Source organism: Vitis vinifera, chromosome 7, assembly GCF_030704535.1.
Source record: "Vitis vinifera cultivar Pinot Noir 40024 chromosome 7, ASM3070453v1".
Taxonomy (NCBI): Eukaryota; Viridiplantae; Streptophyta; class Magnoliopsida; order Vitales; family Vitaceae; genus Vitis; species Vitis vinifera.
This window is the reverse complement of record NC_081811.1, coordinates 2,022,928-2,043,759: the sequence shown is the minus strand read 5'-3', so window position 1 is coordinate 2,043,759 and position 20,832 is coordinate 2,022,928. Positions and strand designations below refer to the sequence as shown.

General features: G+C 38.1%; 1 protein-coding gene across 2 annotated transcripts; it reads left to right on the top strand.

Moving 5' to 3' along the window:
* The first annotated feature begins 356 nt into the window (after nt 1–356).
* LOC100254459 (mediator of RNA polymerase II transcription subunit 33A) lies at nt 357–20,331 on the top strand. Of its 2 annotated transcripts, none has more exons than XM_010653825.3 (12): nt 357–866; nt 1,715–1,825; nt 2,304–2,651; nt 2,884–3,203; nt 3,308–3,399; nt 3,982–4,339; nt 5,175–5,385; nt 14,949–15,063; nt 15,246–15,407; nt 17,243–17,906; nt 18,305–18,511; nt 18,936–20,331. In XM_010653825.3, the coding sequence occupies exons 1-12, from the start codon at nt 529–531 to the stop codon at nt 20,051–20,053; spliced, it is 4,044 nt and encodes a 1,347-aa protein (XP_010652127.1). In that variant the 5' UTR covers nt 357–528; the 3' UTR covers nt 20,054–20,331. The 2 variants fall into 2 exon arrangements, with proteins under 2 accessions (XP_010652127.1, XP_010652126.1); XM_010653824.3 differs by having other exon boundaries at nt 3,982–4,342.
* The last annotated feature ends 501 nt before the right edge of the window (nt 20,332–20,832 follow it).

Sequence of the window (20,832 nt, the reverse complement as noted above, 5' to 3'; positions counted from 1 at the left end):
TCAAGAACTAAACATAGTATAAAGTTTTACGATTTTGGTCAAATCTTAATAATAATATCATATGAGAGAAAACTATTTATTTATTCCTAATGAATTCATATATATTATTGAAAAGAGAATTAATTCATTTTTTTTTCTTCCAATTTGGTTATTATTTAATGTCACATATTTATTTATTTATAAATGTCAGAAGTCCTTGGTCCAATTAAATTGACATTTGTTGGACCCACTCACAAATTTACCATATAAAAAATGTCAATTATTAAAGTCTTTGATAATTTTTTTTATCTTAAAATAAAATTACATTTTAAAACTTAGTAATTTATTTAGTATAAGAAGTTGGAAGGAGAAGGAATGTTGAATAGAGGGGTAATGATGAAGAAAACCCTCACCCGCCTCCAAAGCTGACTATCGTCTTAAAGGGTCCGGAGTTCAAACGCACAACAAATAAAGAAAGGAAGCTTTTTCTTTCGTTTGCTGTCTCTCTCTTTCTCTTTCTCTTTCACCTCTGGCTTCTGTCTCTCTTCAATGAAATCATCTGAAATCTTGACCTTGAAGGGCATGACGGTGGTGTCCGTGCAAGCGTGTCAGCTGAGTCAGTCGACTCAGCCGGGTCTGTGGGACAGCGTACTGGAACTCACCAAGTCGGCTCAGGAACGGAACAGTGATCCCCTCCTATGGGCGGTTCAGCTTTCGTCGATTCTTAACTCCGCTGGGACTTCGCTGCCGTCGCCGGAGCTCGCGCACCTCCTGGTGTCTCATATCTGCTGGGCCAACAACGTGCCGATCACGTGGAAGTTCCTCGAGAAGGCCGTCTCCGGCAGGATCGCTCCGCCTATGCTCGTCCTAGCTCTTCTCTCTAGCAGGTTTTTTTTTTTTAATTTGATTTTGAGTATACTTTCTAGGTTTGATGGGCTTTTCGCATTTTCCTTTTGGAATCTTTTCATTCTGGGTTTGTCGATTTTTGTGGTACTGTGACGTTCCTTCACTTTCTGGCTTCGTTTTGGGTTTTGCTCTTGCTCGAGGGGTTCGCCCCCCCACCCTATTTTTTTATTTTATGTGTATAGGTATGTATGTACATCCATACGTAATGTGTATGGTTGTAAATGCATATACAGATAGTCTAATAATTGAAAATGGATGAGTTTTCTTTTAATTGGGATAGCCATGTTTAGTAATTTATGCATTTGGTTTGTAGCAAAGTCTTCAACCTCTAAGGTGGTTTTGTGCTATCTCTGTTAAAGACGAACTGCAAATGTTTGGGATCTGGGTGGTTTTTGAACTCGTAATTGGACATGGTTTTGGGTTTTTAATATGCCTTTTGATATTTAGATTCGATTATCTTCCTCAAAGTTGCTGGCATTTTGGGGGATTCTTTCTCTCTTTCTCCTTTTTTTTTTTTTTTTTTTTTGGTCTTGATGAAACAATCATCTCTGACCTGGTTCTCAGTTATTTGGTCTTCAGATTCATTCTTAATAGAAGCGGCTTCATTTATTTGGTTCTCAGATTCATTCTTGATAGAATCACACACACACTCTCTCTCTCTTGGGTTTGCCTTCTACTGCATTTTATTTATCACAGTTCTCCACCCCTGAAGTTTGCATAGTTTTACTTTTTCCTCTTGCTTATGAGAAAATTGCCTTCTCCCTGTTGTTGATATATTTTCCTATTTGTAATTGGTGTTGACATTTATTGTACTCTTCATTTACTGTAGGGTCATTCCAAATCGTCGGTTGTATCCAGCGGCATATAGGCTTTACATGGAACTTCTTAAGCGGCACACCTTTTCATTTACATCTGAAATTAATGGACCAAATTATCAAAAGTAAGTTCAATTTATCCTATTCCTTCCTAAGGAACATAGTCATTACTTGATAAATTGAACCTGTATGATGTGGACGATATCTTGGTTTTCCAAAACCAAGCATGCACTGAAGGCATCTTACGTGACAAAGAGAACTTGAGCTATTCTTTGATAGTTGTTGTTGTTTCACAAATTCACTTTCTTTGATCCCATGCCAAGGTGGAAAAACAAAAAAAGAAGAAAGGAAGAAGAAAAGTCGTTGTTTTATTGAGAAAAAGTTTTTAGTTCTCTCTTGATATAATAAATGATACAAATTTTAATGGAAATTGTTTAAGTAACTGTTATCAAAATTGATCCGGAACTGCATAATAAGGTCATTTTAGCTTTGTCACTTATCGGCTTCATTCATCTTTCTCTTATCTTGATAGTTTTCTTCAATATACCATATTGGTAAGTAATTTAGCTGTAGCTATTAACATCCCTTTAATATGCATTGCAGGATCATGAAATCCATAGATGATGTTCTTCATCTTTCTCAGATATTTGGCCTTCAAGTATGTGAACCTGGGGCTCTTGTAGTTGAATTCATTTTTTCAATAGTGTGGCAGTTGCTTGATGCATCATTAGATGATGAAGGGCTGTTGGAACTTGCCCCAGAAAAGAAATCTAAATGGCCAACCAGATCCCAAGATATGGATATTGATGGTCAGGATAGTTTTAATGAGAAGAGAACTGATCGCCAAGAGGGACTGTGCAAAGTAAATACTGTAATGGCTATTGAGATAATTGGAGATTTTTTTCAGAATAAAGTAACTTCCAAGATCCTTTACTTGGCACGCCGAAACATGTAAGAAATTCAAAAGTCATATTCTTTTACCCCATTTCTTTTATGCTTCATGTGTGCTTTAGTGAGAGTTGTGATGCTTGCAAGTGGAAAAGAAGCAAATCTTGGAGTGTCTTATTAACTAACAGACTTTGGGATAGCTGTAGAATTATTTAGATGGACTGCGTCCAATTAGAGCTTGGATCGGTTTATTGAATTAAGGTAGTTGGTACATTACTGTGTTTCCTTTTTGTAGGTTCTCACATTGGGGTAGTTTCATCCAGCGATTACGAGTGCTTGCAGCAAACTCAACAGCATTGAGGAATTCAAAGCATATATCTCCAGATGCCCTTTTGCAGTTGACATCTGATGCACGTATAGTCTTGACTCGGGAATGCAAAACAAGTTTGCAGAAACAGTTTCATGCAGTTGTGGCTTCAGGATCTCTAATATCTTCTGCTGGTCAATGTCATGGGGTTAGTTGGTCTGCCCTTTGGCTTCCGATTGATATGTTTTTGGAGGACACTATGGATGATTCACAAGTGGTGGCTACAAGTGCTGTTGAAACTCTTACTGGTACAACTCTTTTCTTTTCCAATGCCTAAGTCGTAGCTTTGTTGGAGATAGGTGAAACTTTTGTTCTTCCAAACAATATCATTGAATCAGAGTTAGTGTTGCAGGTTTAGTAAAGGCTCTTCAGGCAGTTAATGGGACATCCTGGCACAATACATTTCTAGGTGTATGGATTGCAGCTCTACGGCTTGTTCAAAGGGTAGGAATTTCTGCCAATGTGATTCATAAGATATATTTCTTCAGACAAAGTGTTTGTCTTTCTCTGTTTTGGGGAGATATTCTTGAGAAGATATGGTACATGATGCTGACTGGTTGTGTCTGAGGTCATTTTATCCCCAGTCATCTGTGGGTCAGGGCTTAAAATTTCAACAGGGTTCGTTTGGTTTGAGCTATTGTTATGCTTGAATCTGGATGGATTATTTGGATCCTGTTTTGGTTTTGATGTAGACTGGAATAAGTGAGGAATTGGAACAAAGACCTTGGTCTGGACCATTGGAGAATGCTTCACTGATGAAGATTGGGATGTGTCAGATGATAGTACTTAATATAGAGCTGTGTGAATTGGATGAGTAGAGTAATCTTAATCTTGAAGGGCATACAATTACCAGCTAGATATAGTCTAGGTTACCTTCAGGTGATCCCTGATTGAGCTCTCTGTTGAATCAGAGGATCGTATACAGTTTGTGCATGGGAATCATTATTCTTAATGTTGAGCTTCATATGCTGTCATTTCAAGAAATTTACACTGATGATTTTTTCCTTTCCCCCTCTTTCTTTTTAGGAAAGGGATCCCAGTGAGGGTCCTGTACCACGGCTTGATACCTGCTTATGCATGTTATTGTCTATCACACCATTGGCAATTGTCAATATCATTGAGGAAGAGGAGAGCACACTGATTGATGAAGCTGGTCGCAGTCCCACCAATCTAAGGAAAGAGAAACAAATTTCAGTAAAGCATCGCAAAGACTTGATTTCCAGCTTGCAGCTATTGGGCGATTATGAGGGCTTGTTGACTGTACCTCAATCTCTTAGTTTGGTAGCCAATCAGGCTGTTGCCAAAGCAATGATGTTTGTTTCAGGCGTCACGTCTGGGAGTGGATACTTGGATTGCATGAGCATGAATGACTTGCCAATGAACTGTTGTGAGTAACTTTTTTTTCCCTCTTTTAGTAATATAGTTTTGGTCCTTTGATGGTTTTCAGTTTTGGGAAGAATAGGATAGTTGTGGTGGATAACTTCTATTTAGTTTATGTTAAAGCTTTTCTCGAGTTGGCTTGATCTGCATAACTAACCCATTACCTGACTGTTTAAACTTAGATTAAACTAGTAGTTTAACATGGTATTAAAGCTTCAGTTTCTAGGGGTTATGACTTATGAATTTAATCTTCACCCCTTGCTTATACGCCCATTTATTAAATCCATGTGCAAGCAATGGGAGGTTGCATGTGAGGTGGATGTTAAGACTGTAGCCTAAGTCAAACTCGATATACCTTGTCGGATCATTACCTAACAATTTAGGCTTTAGGTTAAATTGGTAACTTAAAAGTGCATACCTTTGACTGTGTTTACCTAGAGTTCATTGTGAAAAAAGTAAATTTGAATTCTTTTATATATATATATATTTCCTGGAATTCTTTTTATATATCTATGTTTTGTAGACAAATTGTATCATGCATCTGAGTTTGTGATTATTTGATCAGGTTGGCTTTGCTGTGTTTTGGTTGGGCCAAACTGCTGATTGCTCTCTTTTTTGAGGGTTGTCTTCCCTTTACTTTTTTCCAGACATTTCTTTTTAGACTTCCTTGGTTTGATGGCTGTTTTACGTTTCCTTATCTGCAAGTTCATACTAGTATTCCTTCTGAATATGGTTATCTGGCTAAAGTTCTGTTCTATTTTTTTTCTTGAGCCTGGATAGTTATTTCAAGTCTCTATGGTACATTTGCAAGGCTACTAATCTTTTGTCTCTCCTTGCAGCTGGAAACATGCGGCATCTGATTGTTGAGGCTTGTATTGCTAGAAATCTGCTGGATACTTCAGCATATTTGTGGCCAGGCTATGTGAATGGACGCAGCAACCAACTACCTCGTAGTGTTCCAGGCCCAATGCCTGGTTGGTCATCATTGATGAAAGGATCTCCACTAACTCCTCCAATGATAAATGTTTTGGTTTCAACCCCAGCTTCAAGGTATGCTGGCAGTCCTATTTCTCTATTTATTTATTGTTTGTGTATGTGTTGGGGTGGTGGTGGTCTTGGAAAGAGAAGGAGGGGGGGGCACCGCTTTTGGTTCATCCAGATTTTGTCTCCTGATTCTACCCTTCTCCTTAAAATGTCTTAACCAACTTTACAAGATGATGAAGTCTTGGGCTGTGTTTGATTTCATATGATGAGGACACACAATAAGATATGGGAATCCTAGCTCTTCATTTGGTTCACTCTTAAGGTGGATAAGAGGATGGGTACACTATACACATGGATATTTATATATCTTATTCATAGTTTATGGAAATCAATGTCAAATTTGAACATGGAGGTTTGTAATGAAACCCTGTTAACTGACATAAGGTTTGGGTTTCAAATCCTGCAAGCAACATATTAACAGTGAAGATATTATGGATGATTTAGCCATTGAGGCTTGCCTCAAGTGGTGACATGTTGGGGCAGGGAGGTAATGGGTTCTAGATTGTGTTGGGGCAGGGAGGTAAGGTATTCTAGATTCAATTCCCAATAGGGACCATAATAAATATTACCTATCAGGAAAAAAAAGAGGATATTGTGGATGATTTAAAGGCTTGAGTTTCAAATCCTACCACCTAATAAAAAGTTTTGAATGATTTAAATTAGAGATGCTTATATTTAATATAAATGTTTATCCTTTTTTATTCAACACTTGATTTCAAAGTGATTAATTTATTTTATTACTTAATTTATTTATTACAATTAATTAATTGTTTAATTACCTTTGTACTAATTAGATCAATCCCTTCTCTTTGAACTGCTCTATCATGGTTTTAGGATCAGCTGCAAGAAAGAACTCAACTAGCTTTATATGGTTGTATTTGGTGAATCTCATGTTCATTTAGTCGTTCCCTTTGTCATTATTATATCAGTTCAAGTATAATCCCCAAATCGAATACCATAATTTTGTGCTCTCAACCACCCAAAAAATATCAAATCTATACCTTATTTTGATGGTGAACCTGTTACTGGGAAGGAAGAAAAACTAGTATGCACCATAATTAAATCTTCATTACTCCAAAGAATAACATACAACCCTAATTTATACTGGGACTCTTCCATAGAATCCTCAAAATCTAGGAAACCAGAATTTAAACTAAAAAAAAATAGGATAACTACCGCATAGATAGCTGTCTTTATTTTCAAACTTAGATAAGACTCCTAATCTAATAAGCATAAAATTTAAACAACAAAGATTAATTCAAATAACTTATCTAAAACTAAAGGAATTCAAATGATATTTGACTCTTAACTTCCAACAGAACCAAACACCATAAGATATCAAACTCCTCATGCGAGTCTTTATTGGGCCAACCCATAGCAGCTAAATTCAATCTCAGCAAAGGGGTTTTGGGCAAGTTGAAGAATGCCCAGTAAGGCTTTCAGGACTCTTCTTCAAGAGGAGAGAAAGTCACCAGCAAGGAGATCTTTCATTAACCCCTTTTTGCAAGCAATGTCTCAGGGTACAAGGGGGACGGTTTCTTTAATTTGATGACACTCCCTTGGCAGAAGCAGAAGGTTTTGAAGGTGGGTCTTCATCTCTTGCTTCTTTTTATTGGGGAAGGCATTCTGCCCTTTCTTCCCCTTTTGATTCTACAGTCAGGTCATTCATTGATGCAGTGGACCTTTGAATAAGCCCTTGGGAGTTGGTCTTGGCTGGTAGAATGAGCCTTAGTTGAAAGTGGGGCTTTCCATTGGGTCTTTGGGAGCTGGAAGTGGGCCGCTTAGGAATTTTTTTTGATAGGTAAAATCAATTGTATTAAGAGCACCTAAGGAAGGGTGCTCAAAGGTATATACAATGTATACAAGGCACCTATGCCAAAAAAAGAGGAGGGATACACAAAAAACAACACCCTCACCTTACTTGCAACTCAACCAATCAATGAAATCAAATAAAGACAACAAACTAAAACCCACATGCGCCCCTACCCAATCCAAAAACATATACATAAAGGACTGTAAATAGCTTGGTCCACCAATTAGGAATCATCAAAGGTGCTTCAAGTGTTAGTCCTAATGGTGAGAACATAGGAATGGGTTGTTTTTTTTTGTTTTTTTATTATTGGGTTTTGGGAGCAGTGGTGGCAAGATGGATCAGCTAGGGGTAGTTTGGTTTTCTAGGTTATTAGGGTGTTGATTTTGTTTGGAAGCTATTCCTCGCTGTTCTCTTTTCTTTCTTGATTGCCTTTTGGCGCTATTTATATGCTCCGTATGTGTTTTGATATGCCTTTTCTGAGCGCTTTTAATATATTCTTACTTTACCTATCCGGAAAAAAAAAAGAAAGAACTCCTTGTGATCCATGAGACTATCCAAGCCACTTAACTGATGAACTAAATATGATCTCAAAGTTCAATGCAGTCATTAATCTATTATTATGATTATTTTTTTTGATCCCCATTGGGACTCGAACCTGGTACTCCCACCCAACCCCTTACCACTTGAGTGAGGCCTCTTAAGGGCCCAAATTCATTGACTTGCAACTTAAAGCTTGCACCAAAAATCAAGCCCGGTCTGAGGTGGAAATGCTTTTGAAAGTGGGATGGGCTCCATGCTAACTTTGTATCCATTTGCCATTTCATGTTTGTATCAGTTCTACATTTTATATAATTTTAGTTTGTATTATTTGTGGCTCTCAATCAGGTGGTGACCATTCATCATTTTAGGAATCCTTCAAGGATACGTACAGGAGTGAATGTTGACATGATCTAATTTCAGATTATGCTGAATTTTTTGGACTAATTGGAAAACTATAGTAATGATCTAGATATGCAAAATGATCCAGAAAAATCACTGTAGGGCCAAAGTAGCGGTGTCTAATTTTCACCATAATTATAGATGATCTAGATATTCAACTCACATGTAAAACAAGAGGGGAAAAATGAAAACGATCTATATATTGTAGATTATGGGTTTGGCAGGTGGTTGATTTGAATAGTTTTGATGCAGAATCCCTTAAAATCAACAACTATTTTTTTTTTTTTAACTATGGTTTGGCTTGGTTTTTGTTTTAAAGAAAAATGAAAATGATCTATATATTGTAGTTTAGGTTTGGAAGGTGGTTGATTTGAATAGTTTTGATGCAGGATCGCTTAAATCAACGACTAATTTTTTGTTAACTATGGTTTGGCTTGGTTTTTGGTTTAAAGAGTATGATGATTTGACATGATTGTGGAGTTTAGGCTAAGGGTTACTAAATTGGAAGTTAAATACTAGGTGTTTGAAGAGATTTGATAATCTGAAAGTTAAAGAAGAATGGATAAGAGAAGATGAATGGGAATGATGTAGGACAACCCTAGGATGGTTGCCTACACTCAAGGGTAGGTGGGCTAGGGTTTTATTTTTAGGGTGTAAGGAGAGGAACAAGGAATAAACTTTGTGGTAGAGAAAATTATAAAATAAGAACTAAAGAGAAAAAAGAAACAATGAAAAAAAGATGGAAAACCTTAGAGTCTCACTAAGGCCTTCTAGGAGTCTCACCTAGAAGAAAATCAATGGAGTCTCACCATTGAGGGTTGCAACCTTGCAATGAAAGAAAGTATAATATTATTCATCAAAATTCATCCCTTTGATTTACATTGATTAGCCTATTTATAGGCTTCTCTAAGAAATCCAAAGTCTACTAGGACTCTAATAACCTATTCTACTAGGACTCTAATAACCTATCATGACTCAAATTCTAATTATATTAATCCTACTTAAAGTTTACTTAGGTCTTCCCTTTCTTCCTTGAATAAACTTTAAAAGGCTCTCCCCCATCAATTCTCCCCGGCTTGAAAGAACACGGCTCCGACGAGTTAGATGCTTGATACAATTCATAGAGATCGGGGTTAATCTTCTGAAAATCCGTTGTCGTAATCCATGTATTCTCAGAATGTGGTTTGCCTCGCCATTTCACCAAAATTTTTTGGTATCCACCTTGTCGAGTAGACACAAGTTGATCATCAAGAACATACTCGATCTCAGGATGTGGGCTAAGAGTAGGTGGTAATTGAAGATCCAACTCTTCACTTACATCGTTGTGATGACCATGGTAGATATGTAAATCTTCCACATTAAATATTGGACTAAAATGCAAGTTTGAAGGGAGCTCTAACAAATAAGCATTCTCACCCAACCGCTTTAGTACCCGAAATGGACCCGCTTTCTTAGCTTGAAGCTTTTGATATGTGCTCGGATGAAATCTTTCTGGTCGTAAACGAACCATCACTAGATCACCTTCTTGAAACTGAATATATCTTCGATGTGCATCTGCTGCCTCTTTATAGTTCTCATTGCTGATTTTGATTTTTTCTCGTACCTTTTCATGTATATCTCGTATATGACGTGCAAATGCATCACCATCTTGGCTGGTGCGGACAGAAGTAGGTAATGGTATAAGATCAACAGGTTGCTTAGGTTTTAGCCCATATGCCACTTCAAAAGGTGAGTACCCAGTAGTACGATTAGTGGAGCTATTGAAAGCAAATTCGGCTTGTGGTAAGACATTATCCCACTTTCTCAACTGATCTCTCACAATGCATCTCAACAGATTACCAAGACTGCGATTGACAACTTCTGTTTGTCCATCAGTTTGAGGATGGAAAGAACTTGAAAATTTTAATTGAGTACCTAGCTTGGCCCACAAGGTTTTCCAAAAATAACTCATAAACTTGACATCGCGATCAGAGACAATGGATTGTGGTAATCCATGCAATCGAACTACTTCTTTAAAGAATAAGGCAGCAACATAAGAAGCATCCGAAGCCTTCTTACATGGGATAAAATGTGCCATTTTGGAAAATCTATCAACCACAACAAATATAGAATCAAAACCCCGTTGTGTCCTTGGTAATCCAAGTACAAAATCCATGCTCAAGTCTTCCCAAGGTTTGGAAGGAACTGGTAATGGCGTATATAACCCCGTATTTTGCTTTGAACCTTTTCCTACTTGACATGCTCGACATTGTTTGATAACCTTCCAAACATCCTTCTTTAAACTAGGCCAAAAGAAGCGATCTTCCACCAAAGCAATGGTCTTATCTCGTCCAAAATGTCCGCCCATTCCGCCTCCATGAAGTTCCCATATGACATGATCACATAGAGAAGTCCTTGGTAAGCATAAACGATTTTTATAAAACAAGTACCCTTCTAAAATCTGGAAATCAATACATGTTGCTTTTGAACCACTCAAAAGAGAGGAATAAACATCTCCAAAATCAGCATCATTGTCATAGCAATGCTTTAATTCTTCAAATCCAATTGTAGTGGTTGACATGTTTACTAAGAGAAGGGCCTTCCTACTAAGGGCATCAGCTACTTTATTTTCAATTCCTGCACAATGCTTTAAATTAAAAGTAAACAGTTGAAGAAAACTACTCCATTTTGCATGCCGAGAGTTAAGCTTCTTTTGAGAATTAAGATATCGCAAGGCTTCATGATCTGAATACAAAACAAATTCCTTGTAACTAAGATAATGTTGCCAATGCCTAATTGCTTGCACCACTGCATAGAATTCAAGATCATATGTGGAGTATTGTTTCTTTGCCCCATTGAGCTTCTCACTAAAGAAAGCCACAGGATGTCCCTCTTGGCTAAGGACTGCTCCAATTCCCACATGGGAAGCATCACAGGCCACCTCAAATACTTTCTCAAAGTCTGGTAGGCGTAGGATAGGAGGGTTCACCATCTTGGATTTGATTTCTTCAAATGCCTTGTTGGCCGCCTTGGTCCAAATAAATAAACCAGGTTTCATGCATTCAGTAATTGGGGCCATAATAGAGCTGAAATTTCGAATAAATCGTCGATAGAATGTAGCCATTCCATGGAAGCTTCGCACCTCATGGATATTTGTTGGTACTGGCCAATCAACAATAGCTTTGATCTTCTCCGGATCTGTTTCAACACCCTTAGAAAACACAACAAAGCCAAGAAATACAACACTAGGGCTCATGAAAGTACATTTTTTCAAATTAATGTAAAACTTTTCAGCCCTAAGAGTGCGCATTACTTGCTTCAAGTGTTCCTCATGATCTTCACAAGATTGACTATAGATAAGAATATCATCAAAATAGACAACAACAAACCGTCCAATAAAAGGTTTTAATACATGCGTGATAATCCGCATGAAGGTACTTAGAGCATTGGTTAGTCCAAACGGCATGACTAACCACTCATACAATCCATCCTTAGTTTTGAAAGATGTCTTCCATTCATCCCCTGGTCTAATATGTATTTGATGATATCCACTTCTTAGATCAATCTTTGAGAAGATTACTGATCCAACCATCATATCTAGCATGTCATCAAGTCTTGGAATTGGAAATCGATACTTGATTGTGATTTTGTTGATTGCACGACTATCCACACACATCCGCCATGATCCATCCTTCTTTGGTGTTAGTAGGGCAGGAACTCCACAAAGACTTAGGCTTTCACGAATAAAGCCTTTAGTAAGTAATTCATCAACTTGCCTTTTCAATTCAGCATGCTCTGTTGGATTCATTCTGTAGGCTGGTAAATTTGGTAATGATGCACCGGGAATCAAATCAATGACATGTTGTATGTCACGCATAGGAGGGAGTTCATTAGGTAACTCTGCAGGCCACAAGTCAGAAAAATCATCAAGGATTTTACGTGCGTTTGCTGGATATTCCTTATCTTGTTCTTCAAATTCTTCCACTTTCCGAGCCATTAAAGCAAAAATAACTTTAGTTTCCTTGCTCTCATTTTCAAATTGACACATAGTAAGTACCTTTTTTGGTTGTGCATTCTCATCCGACTTCTTAATTGGAGGGACTTCTTTCATTGGACGAAGGATCTTCTTACGTCCGTTGTGTATGAGAGCATATGTATTTTCATAGCCGTCATGTTGAACTTTTCTATCAAAGAGCCAAGGTCTTCCAAGTAAAATATGACTTACTTTAATGGGTAAGACCTCACACCATACAGACTCTTCAAAGTCCTTACCAAAAAGGAATGTTACTAAACAACGAAAACTTACCGGGATAGAGGTGTCATTTACCCATGCTACTCTGAATGGATTTGGATGTCTCTCTGTTTTAAGGTTTAGCTTCTCAACAAGTTCTTGTGAAGCTATGTTCAAACTGCTACCTCCATCAATGATCATGGTGCATAATCTCCCTTGGCAAGAAATACGTGTTTGGAAAATGTTAGTACGTCGCCAATCTTCTTCTCCTTTTACTTTTGGAACGGTTAATAAAGGTTGTACTACAAGACTATATCCTTCCGTCATACCATCATAGTAGTCACATTCTTCACTAACTTCATCTTCATTGTAGGTCTCTTCTTCCTTTGGTAACTTTCCAATTCAGATTCTGGTTCTTCAACACAAAAGTGTAAACTTTTGGTTGGGCATACCACAGCATAATGACCATGCCCACCACACTTAAAGCATAAAGGAGTCACGTCTACTTTTCTATCTCCATTACTCATTGAATTTTTACCCTTATTACCATTCTTATAAGCCACATTCGAAGTTTGTTGAGTGTTGCCCCCACCATTCACATGATTAGGAGTTCTGAAGTTTGACGCGCTTAAAGGTTTGCTTGCTGTCCTGTTGGAGAAAGTGCTCCCAATTTGTGAACTTGGACGCCTGGAAACCCGGAATTTGAGGCCTTCTTCTATTTTGAGGGCTAGTTGATAAACGTCATCTACGGTATAAGTGTGTGCAGCTATCATCTCAAGTTGAATCTCCATTCGAAGTCCAGCTTTGTAGCGGGCTGCAAGTTGAGCATCACTTTCCTGCACTTGATTTCGAATGCTCAATTCATGGAATTCTTCTGTATATTCTTCAACGGACTTGGTACCTTGTTTAAGGGAAAACAATTTTGTATACATAAGTTGTTCATAATCAGTTGGGAGAAAGTGCTCCTTCATCTTCAACTTCATCTCGTCCCATGTGTCAATAGGCGGTTGGCCAATTCTATGAGCTTGATTCTCGATATTATGCCACCATAGACGTGCTGCTCCTTTCAACTTTGCCTTCACAAAACGAACTTTTTTATTTTCGGGCATTGCATACCAATCAAAGTAATCTTCCATTGACATAATCCAATCAAGAAAAGCTGTTGGATTTAGTTTTCCATAAAATTCAGCAACTTCAAGACGTACCTTTTTTGTCACATCATCATCTAGCTCAAAAAGTTTGGCCCTTCTTTGATTCCCCATCATAAAATTGTCTTGTTCTTCGCGTGATCGATTTGGCAATTGTCTAAATTGATGACTTGCGATCTCCTCTTCAATTGGTCGTTTTTCTTGACTCTTTTCTAATAACTTCATGATCTCATCAAGTTTGCTATTTAGTTGTATTATAGCATCTTGATGGGATTGTTGTGTGGCTGAAATTTCCTCCAAGCGTATTGTATCGGCATCTTGATTGCTAGAAGTTTTTTTGGAACTCATGCTTGCATAAGTTGCTCCGCTCCTTAACTGCATATGCCTTCAAGCCATGAATTTTGGTTCTGATACCAAAATTGATGTAAGACAACCCTAGGATGGTTGCCTACACTCAAGGGTAGGTGGGCTAGGGTTTTATTTTTAGGGTGTAAGGAGAGGAACAAGGAATAAACTTTGTGGTAGAGAAAATTATAAGATAAGAACTAGAGAGAAAGAAGAAACAATGAAGAAAAGATGGAAAACCTTAGAGTCTCACTAAGGCCTTCTAGGAGTCTCACCTAGAAGAAAATCAATGGAGTCTCACCATTGAGGGTTGCAACCTTGCAATGAAAGAAAGTATAATATTATTCATCAAAATTCATCCCTTTGATTTACATTGATTAGCCTATTTATAGGCTTCTCTAAGAAATCCAAAGTCTACTAGGACTCTAATAACCTATTCTACTAGGATTCTAATAACCTATCACGACTTAAATTCTAATTATATTAATCCTACTTAAAGTTTACTTAGGTCTTCCCTTTCTTCCTTGAATAAACTTTAAAAGGCTCTCCCCCATCAGGGAACCTAAAGGAAAAGAATGGATGAGAAATAATGAACAAGATCCACACAAGAAGAACGGATTAGAGAAGGACAAATGGAACCTAGTGATCACTTTTAGGTTCCTTGGCAACCCTTTGGACTGTCATTTCTATGTTCTTTGGCCATCCTTTAGGAATTTGCTTCTAGGCTCTTTGGCAATCACCTAACTACTTCTAATCATCACGTTATTTGACTCTTTAGACTCTTATATATGTATCCTAATAAATATTCCATCGGTACTTTAATGTGTTATGTTATGTCGCTTAGAATCAGTGTATGCAGAATTGGTACTCTCTTTTATCTACATCTGTAGTAAGATGGGTTGTTGAGTTCAGTGTCATTCTTCATTTTGGTTCTTGATGATGCCATAATGTAAATGACTTAAGGGTGGTAGCTGACAGAATAGCTATAAGATTCCTGAACCTGGTCTTCAGTTACACCTTTTTCTTTCCTGAAGCCAGGTAGATCAGATGCTCTTTTTTGTAAATTTACCCAGTGGTAAGCCAACTGAATTTAAGCTCATGGGTTTGATGGAAGCTTAGCAGAGATTGAGAAAATCTATGAGATAGCAGTCAATGGTTCAGATGATGAGAAGATATCTGCTGCAGCAATTCTTTGTGGGGCTTCTCTAGTTCGTGGTTGGAATATACAGGTAAATGCCAAGGAAGTGTTTTTGTTGGGTTTACTTAAAAGGGCATTGTGTTTTTTTAATATTCTCTTTTGCTTGATTATCATGGAAGAGCAGTATGTCTGATTATTTTTGTCTTCTGAAGTCACCTCTTTTTCTTTTTGATCCATTTGTTACAAGTATATTTTGGTCTATGTTGCTTGCAGGAACACACTGTTTTTTTCATTACAAAATTGCTTTCCCCTCCAGTTCCTGCAGACTATTCTGGAACAGACAGCCATTTGATTGGTTATGCACCATTTCTGAATGTCCTTCTTGTGGGAATATCGAGTGTGGATTGCGTTCAGATTTACTCCTTACATGGCTTGGTAGGTTGAACTTCCAATGACCCGTCATGCTTTCTTATTGATGAAAATAAAAATAAGAATTGAAAAAAAAAAAAAAAAACTCGAGCGGCTTATGAGCAACTTGAGTTAGTGTGGCAATGGCATATTCAAATTCGTAGTCTAGCATATTTTCCAAGTTGTGAAGCCCGAATTTTGAATGTGGTTCTTAAACAAACTGAATTTATTATGTGTGGGCACAAGGGTGTTTTAGTCATGGGCCTATTTAGGAGAGCTTTACTTCTGCGTTTTTAACAATAAAAGAAGTAGAAGCAAACTACTTTTGCTCTGTGATTGATTTTCTTTTGTTAAAAATAAGGACAATTTTGACATTTTTTAAAACTGAACAAAAGTAAAAATCTACTTCCCATTGAGGAAAAGCAAGTGCTTCTTTTCCTAGATGTGGATAAATCATGTTTGGAAGTGAAGGGCCCACATTTGAGAGTTTTATCCATGCCTAAAAGTTGTGTTTGACCTTCAAACGTTACTTTTAGTTTTTAAGAAACTTTCCTAAACAAGGCTTATGTCTACTATCTTAGAAGAAAATACTGCAGTTTTCCTCTATGAACTCGCTTTTCTCATATTTCAAACAAATATTCAGTCATTGCATGAGAACATTTCCAGTGAAAGAATTTTTAGTGTTTAGCCTGCTGGCTGCAGGCTCTTATCAATTTCTTCATGTATCCCATCAAAGCTTAATATGATGCGATATTCAAGTTTTCCTTTCCATTTAGGGCTGCTGCAATGTTGCTGAAATGTGATTATCATTATTTGTCAGTGAATGAAGATCCTATGTGCCACAAATCAGTGCTAAGAAATTTCAAAGTTGCCTAACTTTTTAAAATAAGATTGATAATTAAGTTCAAGTAAGCCGAGCCAAGCAAGTTCAATCTTTGGATCTAGGGACAGATCTGTGCTTGAGCTATGGTAGCTGAATTTTTAACTTGGGTTGGGGCCAATCTCGAGCACAACTCAACTGCTGTTTTAGCAAACTCAAGCAGCTGGATAATCCAGATGGTCTTATCCCACCGGCAATATATACATCTGTGTTTCTGTGAAACTTGTATAAAAAAAATTAAACAATTTATGGAACAAAATGAACAAAGGTGAGATCAACTACTCTAGGTTCCTTGGGTTCAACTAATTTGAGGTACCACCCCCTTGTCCTGAAAATATGAAGGGAAAAGGCTGAGGGAGGATATCTAGAAAATTATCATAGCTGTGAAGCAAAAAGAAATTAGACACAGAAAATGTCTCTGCTTATCTGAAAAAGAAAAAAACCCTGCTTTAACTACACTTGTCATGCATGCGTAAAAGCATCCATTCAAGCACACAACATGGAGACTTTCCCTAATTGAAGTTATGATGTATACTTGCATGTGTCTTCTAAATGAATTATGGTGCATACCTGCATGCATACAGTCACACATTCAACATACTGAGAGCTTTCTTTCAGAGGAATTCATGACACATACTTGTGTGCAGACATTCATACATATTCAACATTTTGACAGCCTTATTTCCAATAACCTATCAAAAAATAAATAAATAAACTCACTATACATATCTGTATGGACACATTCATGCACATTCAACATATAGAGAGCCTTGCTTCTAATGGACTTATGATGCATATACTCGATATATAGATTCAAGTTTACTTGTGAAACATGTTCACTTTATGAGATGTAATGAACAAAAAGGCAGAGGCTTTGCCTAAAGAAAAGGGGAATTTAAAATGAAAGGAAGTCTTTGTCCTAGAGTACCTATACTGAGACCATCATGTCTCTGAACTGATGTTTCTAATTATTCCTTTCCAGGTTCCACAACTGGCAGGTGCATTGATGCCCATCTGTGAGGTTTTTGGGTCATGTGCACCAAAGGTGTCGTGCACTCTTACAACAGGGGAAGAAATCTCTTCCCATCAGGTGTTTTCAAATGCATTTAATCTTCTTCTGAGATTATGGAGATTCAATCATCCACCTCTTGAACATGTGATGGGAGGAGATATACCTCCAGTGGGATCCCAACTGACTCCTGAGTACCTCCTACTAGTGAGAAACTCCCAGTTGGCAAATTCTGGGAACACAACCAAAGGTCCATTCAAGTATAGGAGGCCATCAAGAATTTCAAGTCCATCTCCAGAACCCATATTTATGGATTCTTTTCCAAAATTAAAACTCTGGTACCGGCAGCATCAAGCATGTATTGCTTCAGCCCTCTCTGGTCTTGTACATGGGACTCCTGTTCATCAGGTTGTTGATGCGGTTCTGAATATGATGTTCAGAAAGATGGGTAGGGGTGGTCAGCCACTGACGCCTACAGCTTCTGGAAGTAGTAATTCTTCTGGTTCTGGACCTGAGGATGCCTCTCTTAGACTCAAGCTACCTGCATGGGACATTCTGGAAGCTATTCCCTTTGTTCTTGATGCAGCTCTCACAGCTTGTGCTCATGGAAGACTCTCTCCCCGTGAACTGGCTACAGGTTTGTTCAATTCACTTGTGAATGTCTAAAAGATTTTTTGCATAGTTCTAATATTTATTTGTAGAAAAAGAAATACACATACCAGGGAACAGTGAGAGAGAGAGAGTCCATATGATAAAGGGCTACAATTTTCCTTCTGGTCATCAGCATGCTGTATGTAAATTGTCCTTATGGTGTGCCAAACTAGGTGTTCTGTGTGTTGTCAAACAACTTAAAATGTTTCCCCATTCTGGATTGGTAAAATAAACAAAAAGGAAAAGGTGCACCCTGTTAGTCTGTGCATACCCAAGTTTTGTAAGAAATGATTGTATGCAGGCTCTCACCTTCTGTTTAAATTTTGGACATATTACACACTGATTTTGACGTGTTACTTAGATCTTTGCACTATTCTATTTCAGGGCTTAAAGACCTTTCTGATTTTCTTCCTGCTTCTTTGGCAACCATTGCAAGTTACTTTTCTGCTGAAGTAACACGCGGTATTTGGAAACCAGCTTTTATGAATGGAACTGATTGGCCAAGCCCTGCTGCAAATTTATCCATGGTTGAGCAACAAATAAAGAAAGTCCTGGCTGCAACTGGTGTTGATGTTCCAAGCCTTGCTGCAGGTACTTTTTAAACTTCCACTTCTTCCTATAGGTCATGTTGAATACTCATGTCTAGTCAAATTGAAAAATGTCCTTAACAGTCTTTCTGCATCAAGATTTGCAGTCTTACAAGCAACTCTGTTGCAAGACTTGCATCAGTTGCTGTCTTAACCATCAAATATATCATTCTCTTGTGAACACAGAAAAAATGTATGGAACACTGCTTGTGGAAGGTTAGTAGATTAGATAGAAACACGAGCCAATTTCTATTTCTGATGCAGAAATGCCCTTTCCTCGTGATAGAGGAGGAAGACCAGCTTCTATCCTTGGAGTTTTTCCATATGCAGGGAAAATAAATATTTGAGTATAAGTTTCATATAGGGAATTTCATGGTTAACCAAAATGATCTGTTTAATGTTATGGCTGTAACTTGATTTGCTTTCAGTGGGAAGCTCTCCAGCTACACTTCCTTTACCCTTGGCTGCTTTAGTAAGTCTCACAATAACCTACAAACTTGATAGAGCCACGGAACGCCTCCTAACAGTAGTGGGGCCAGCATTGAACTCGCTTGCAGCAGGTTGCCCTTGGCCATGTATGCCCATCATAGCTTCTTTATGGGCCCAGAAGGTAAAGCGTTGGGCTGATTACCTCATCTTCTCTGCTTCTCGAACTGTCTTCCATCACAAAAGTGATGCTGTAGTTCAGCTTCTCAAGAGCTGCTTCACATCCACTCTTGGGCTTAATTCCTCCCCTGTCTCCAGCAATGGTGGTGTTGGCGCTCTTCTTGGCCATGGATTTGGTTCTCATTATTCTGGAGGGATGTCTCCAGTCGCCCCTGGAATCCTCTATTTGAGAGTGCACCGGGATGTTAGAGATGTCATGTTCATGACAGAGGTTGTCCTCTCTCTTCTAATGCAGTCTGTTAGAGATATTGCTAGCTGTGGGCTACCCAAGGAGAGACTGGAGAAATTGAAGAAAACCAAGTATGGGATGAGATACGGGCAGGTTTCTCTTGCTGCCGCAATGACTCGAGTCAAGCTTGCAGCTTCACTTGGTGCTTCAATTGTTTGGATATCTGGGGGATTAACTTTGGTTCAATCTTTGATCAAAGAAACCTTACCTTCTTGGTTTATATCAGTTCATGGATCAGAGCATGAAGGAACGGAATCAGAAGAGATGGCTGCTATGCTGGGGGGTTATGCCCTTGCATACTTTGCAGTGCTTTGTGGCACATTTGCTTGGGGTGTGGACTTGATGTCACCAGCATCAAAGCGACGGCCAAAGGTATTGGGTGCCCACTTAGAATTTCTGGCAAATGCGCTTGATGGGAAAATATCCCTTGGTTGCGTCTGGGGCACTTGGCGAGCTTATGTGCCAGCTCTTGTGACCTTAATGGTGGGGTGTACACCGGCATGGATTCCAGAGGTGGATGTAGAAGTGTTGAAGAGGGTGAGCAAGGGATTGAGGCAATGGAATGAGGAAGAACTAGCGATCGCATTGTTGGGACTTGGTGGGATCCATGCAATGGGAGCAGCTGCTGAAGTGATTGTTGAAAGGGGGTAATAATCTTTTCATTAGTGTTTTAAGTGGTGTAGTGATTTCAGGTGGGAAAGTTCAATGTTTATGGGATAGGTGCAAGAAATTTGACATTCCCAACTGGTACAGTTCTCTGTAGGATATTACCAGATGATGTAAATTTCAAACAGGAAGCAAAGAAAATTGGTTCTGATGGTTCTTTTAGTATGTAAATAGCACTGATTTTCATTAGACTGAGTATTCAAATGTGAAACATCTCAATGAAAAATGATGAAATACCATGCCTGGGTAACTTGGTATCTGAAGTTGAAAGGATTCTAATTCCACTATGGCTCCTTCTGAAAACCACTGAAGTGAAACTGAGGGGAAAAGCTGATATTTTCCTGGAAATTTGGAATGTAAATGTATTTTGTTGCATCTTATTTTTAGGGTTTTGCTCTTTCCATTTCTACTACAATGACCTAAATCATTGCCCTTGAACCTACCTCTGAAGGTTCAGGGCCCACAATTGTAAGCTTGTGGCCTCCAAATCTCTTCTTACCCTCTCATGCTCAACACAACATCTATACATATATATATTTTTGTTATAATAAATACAAGTGGAGTTGATACAATTAACACCAGAACTTTAAGAAAAATAATTCAAAAATTGCATGCACTTGGCAAACCCTTCAGAATATTTGAAAAATAAGTAAATAAATAAAACATTCATATATTTTGGGATTGCAATAGGAACTGGTTTTTTCAATAGGACCTGTTTGGGAGGAATCAAAAGGGATTAGGGATGGATTTGTTAAGTTTTTTTC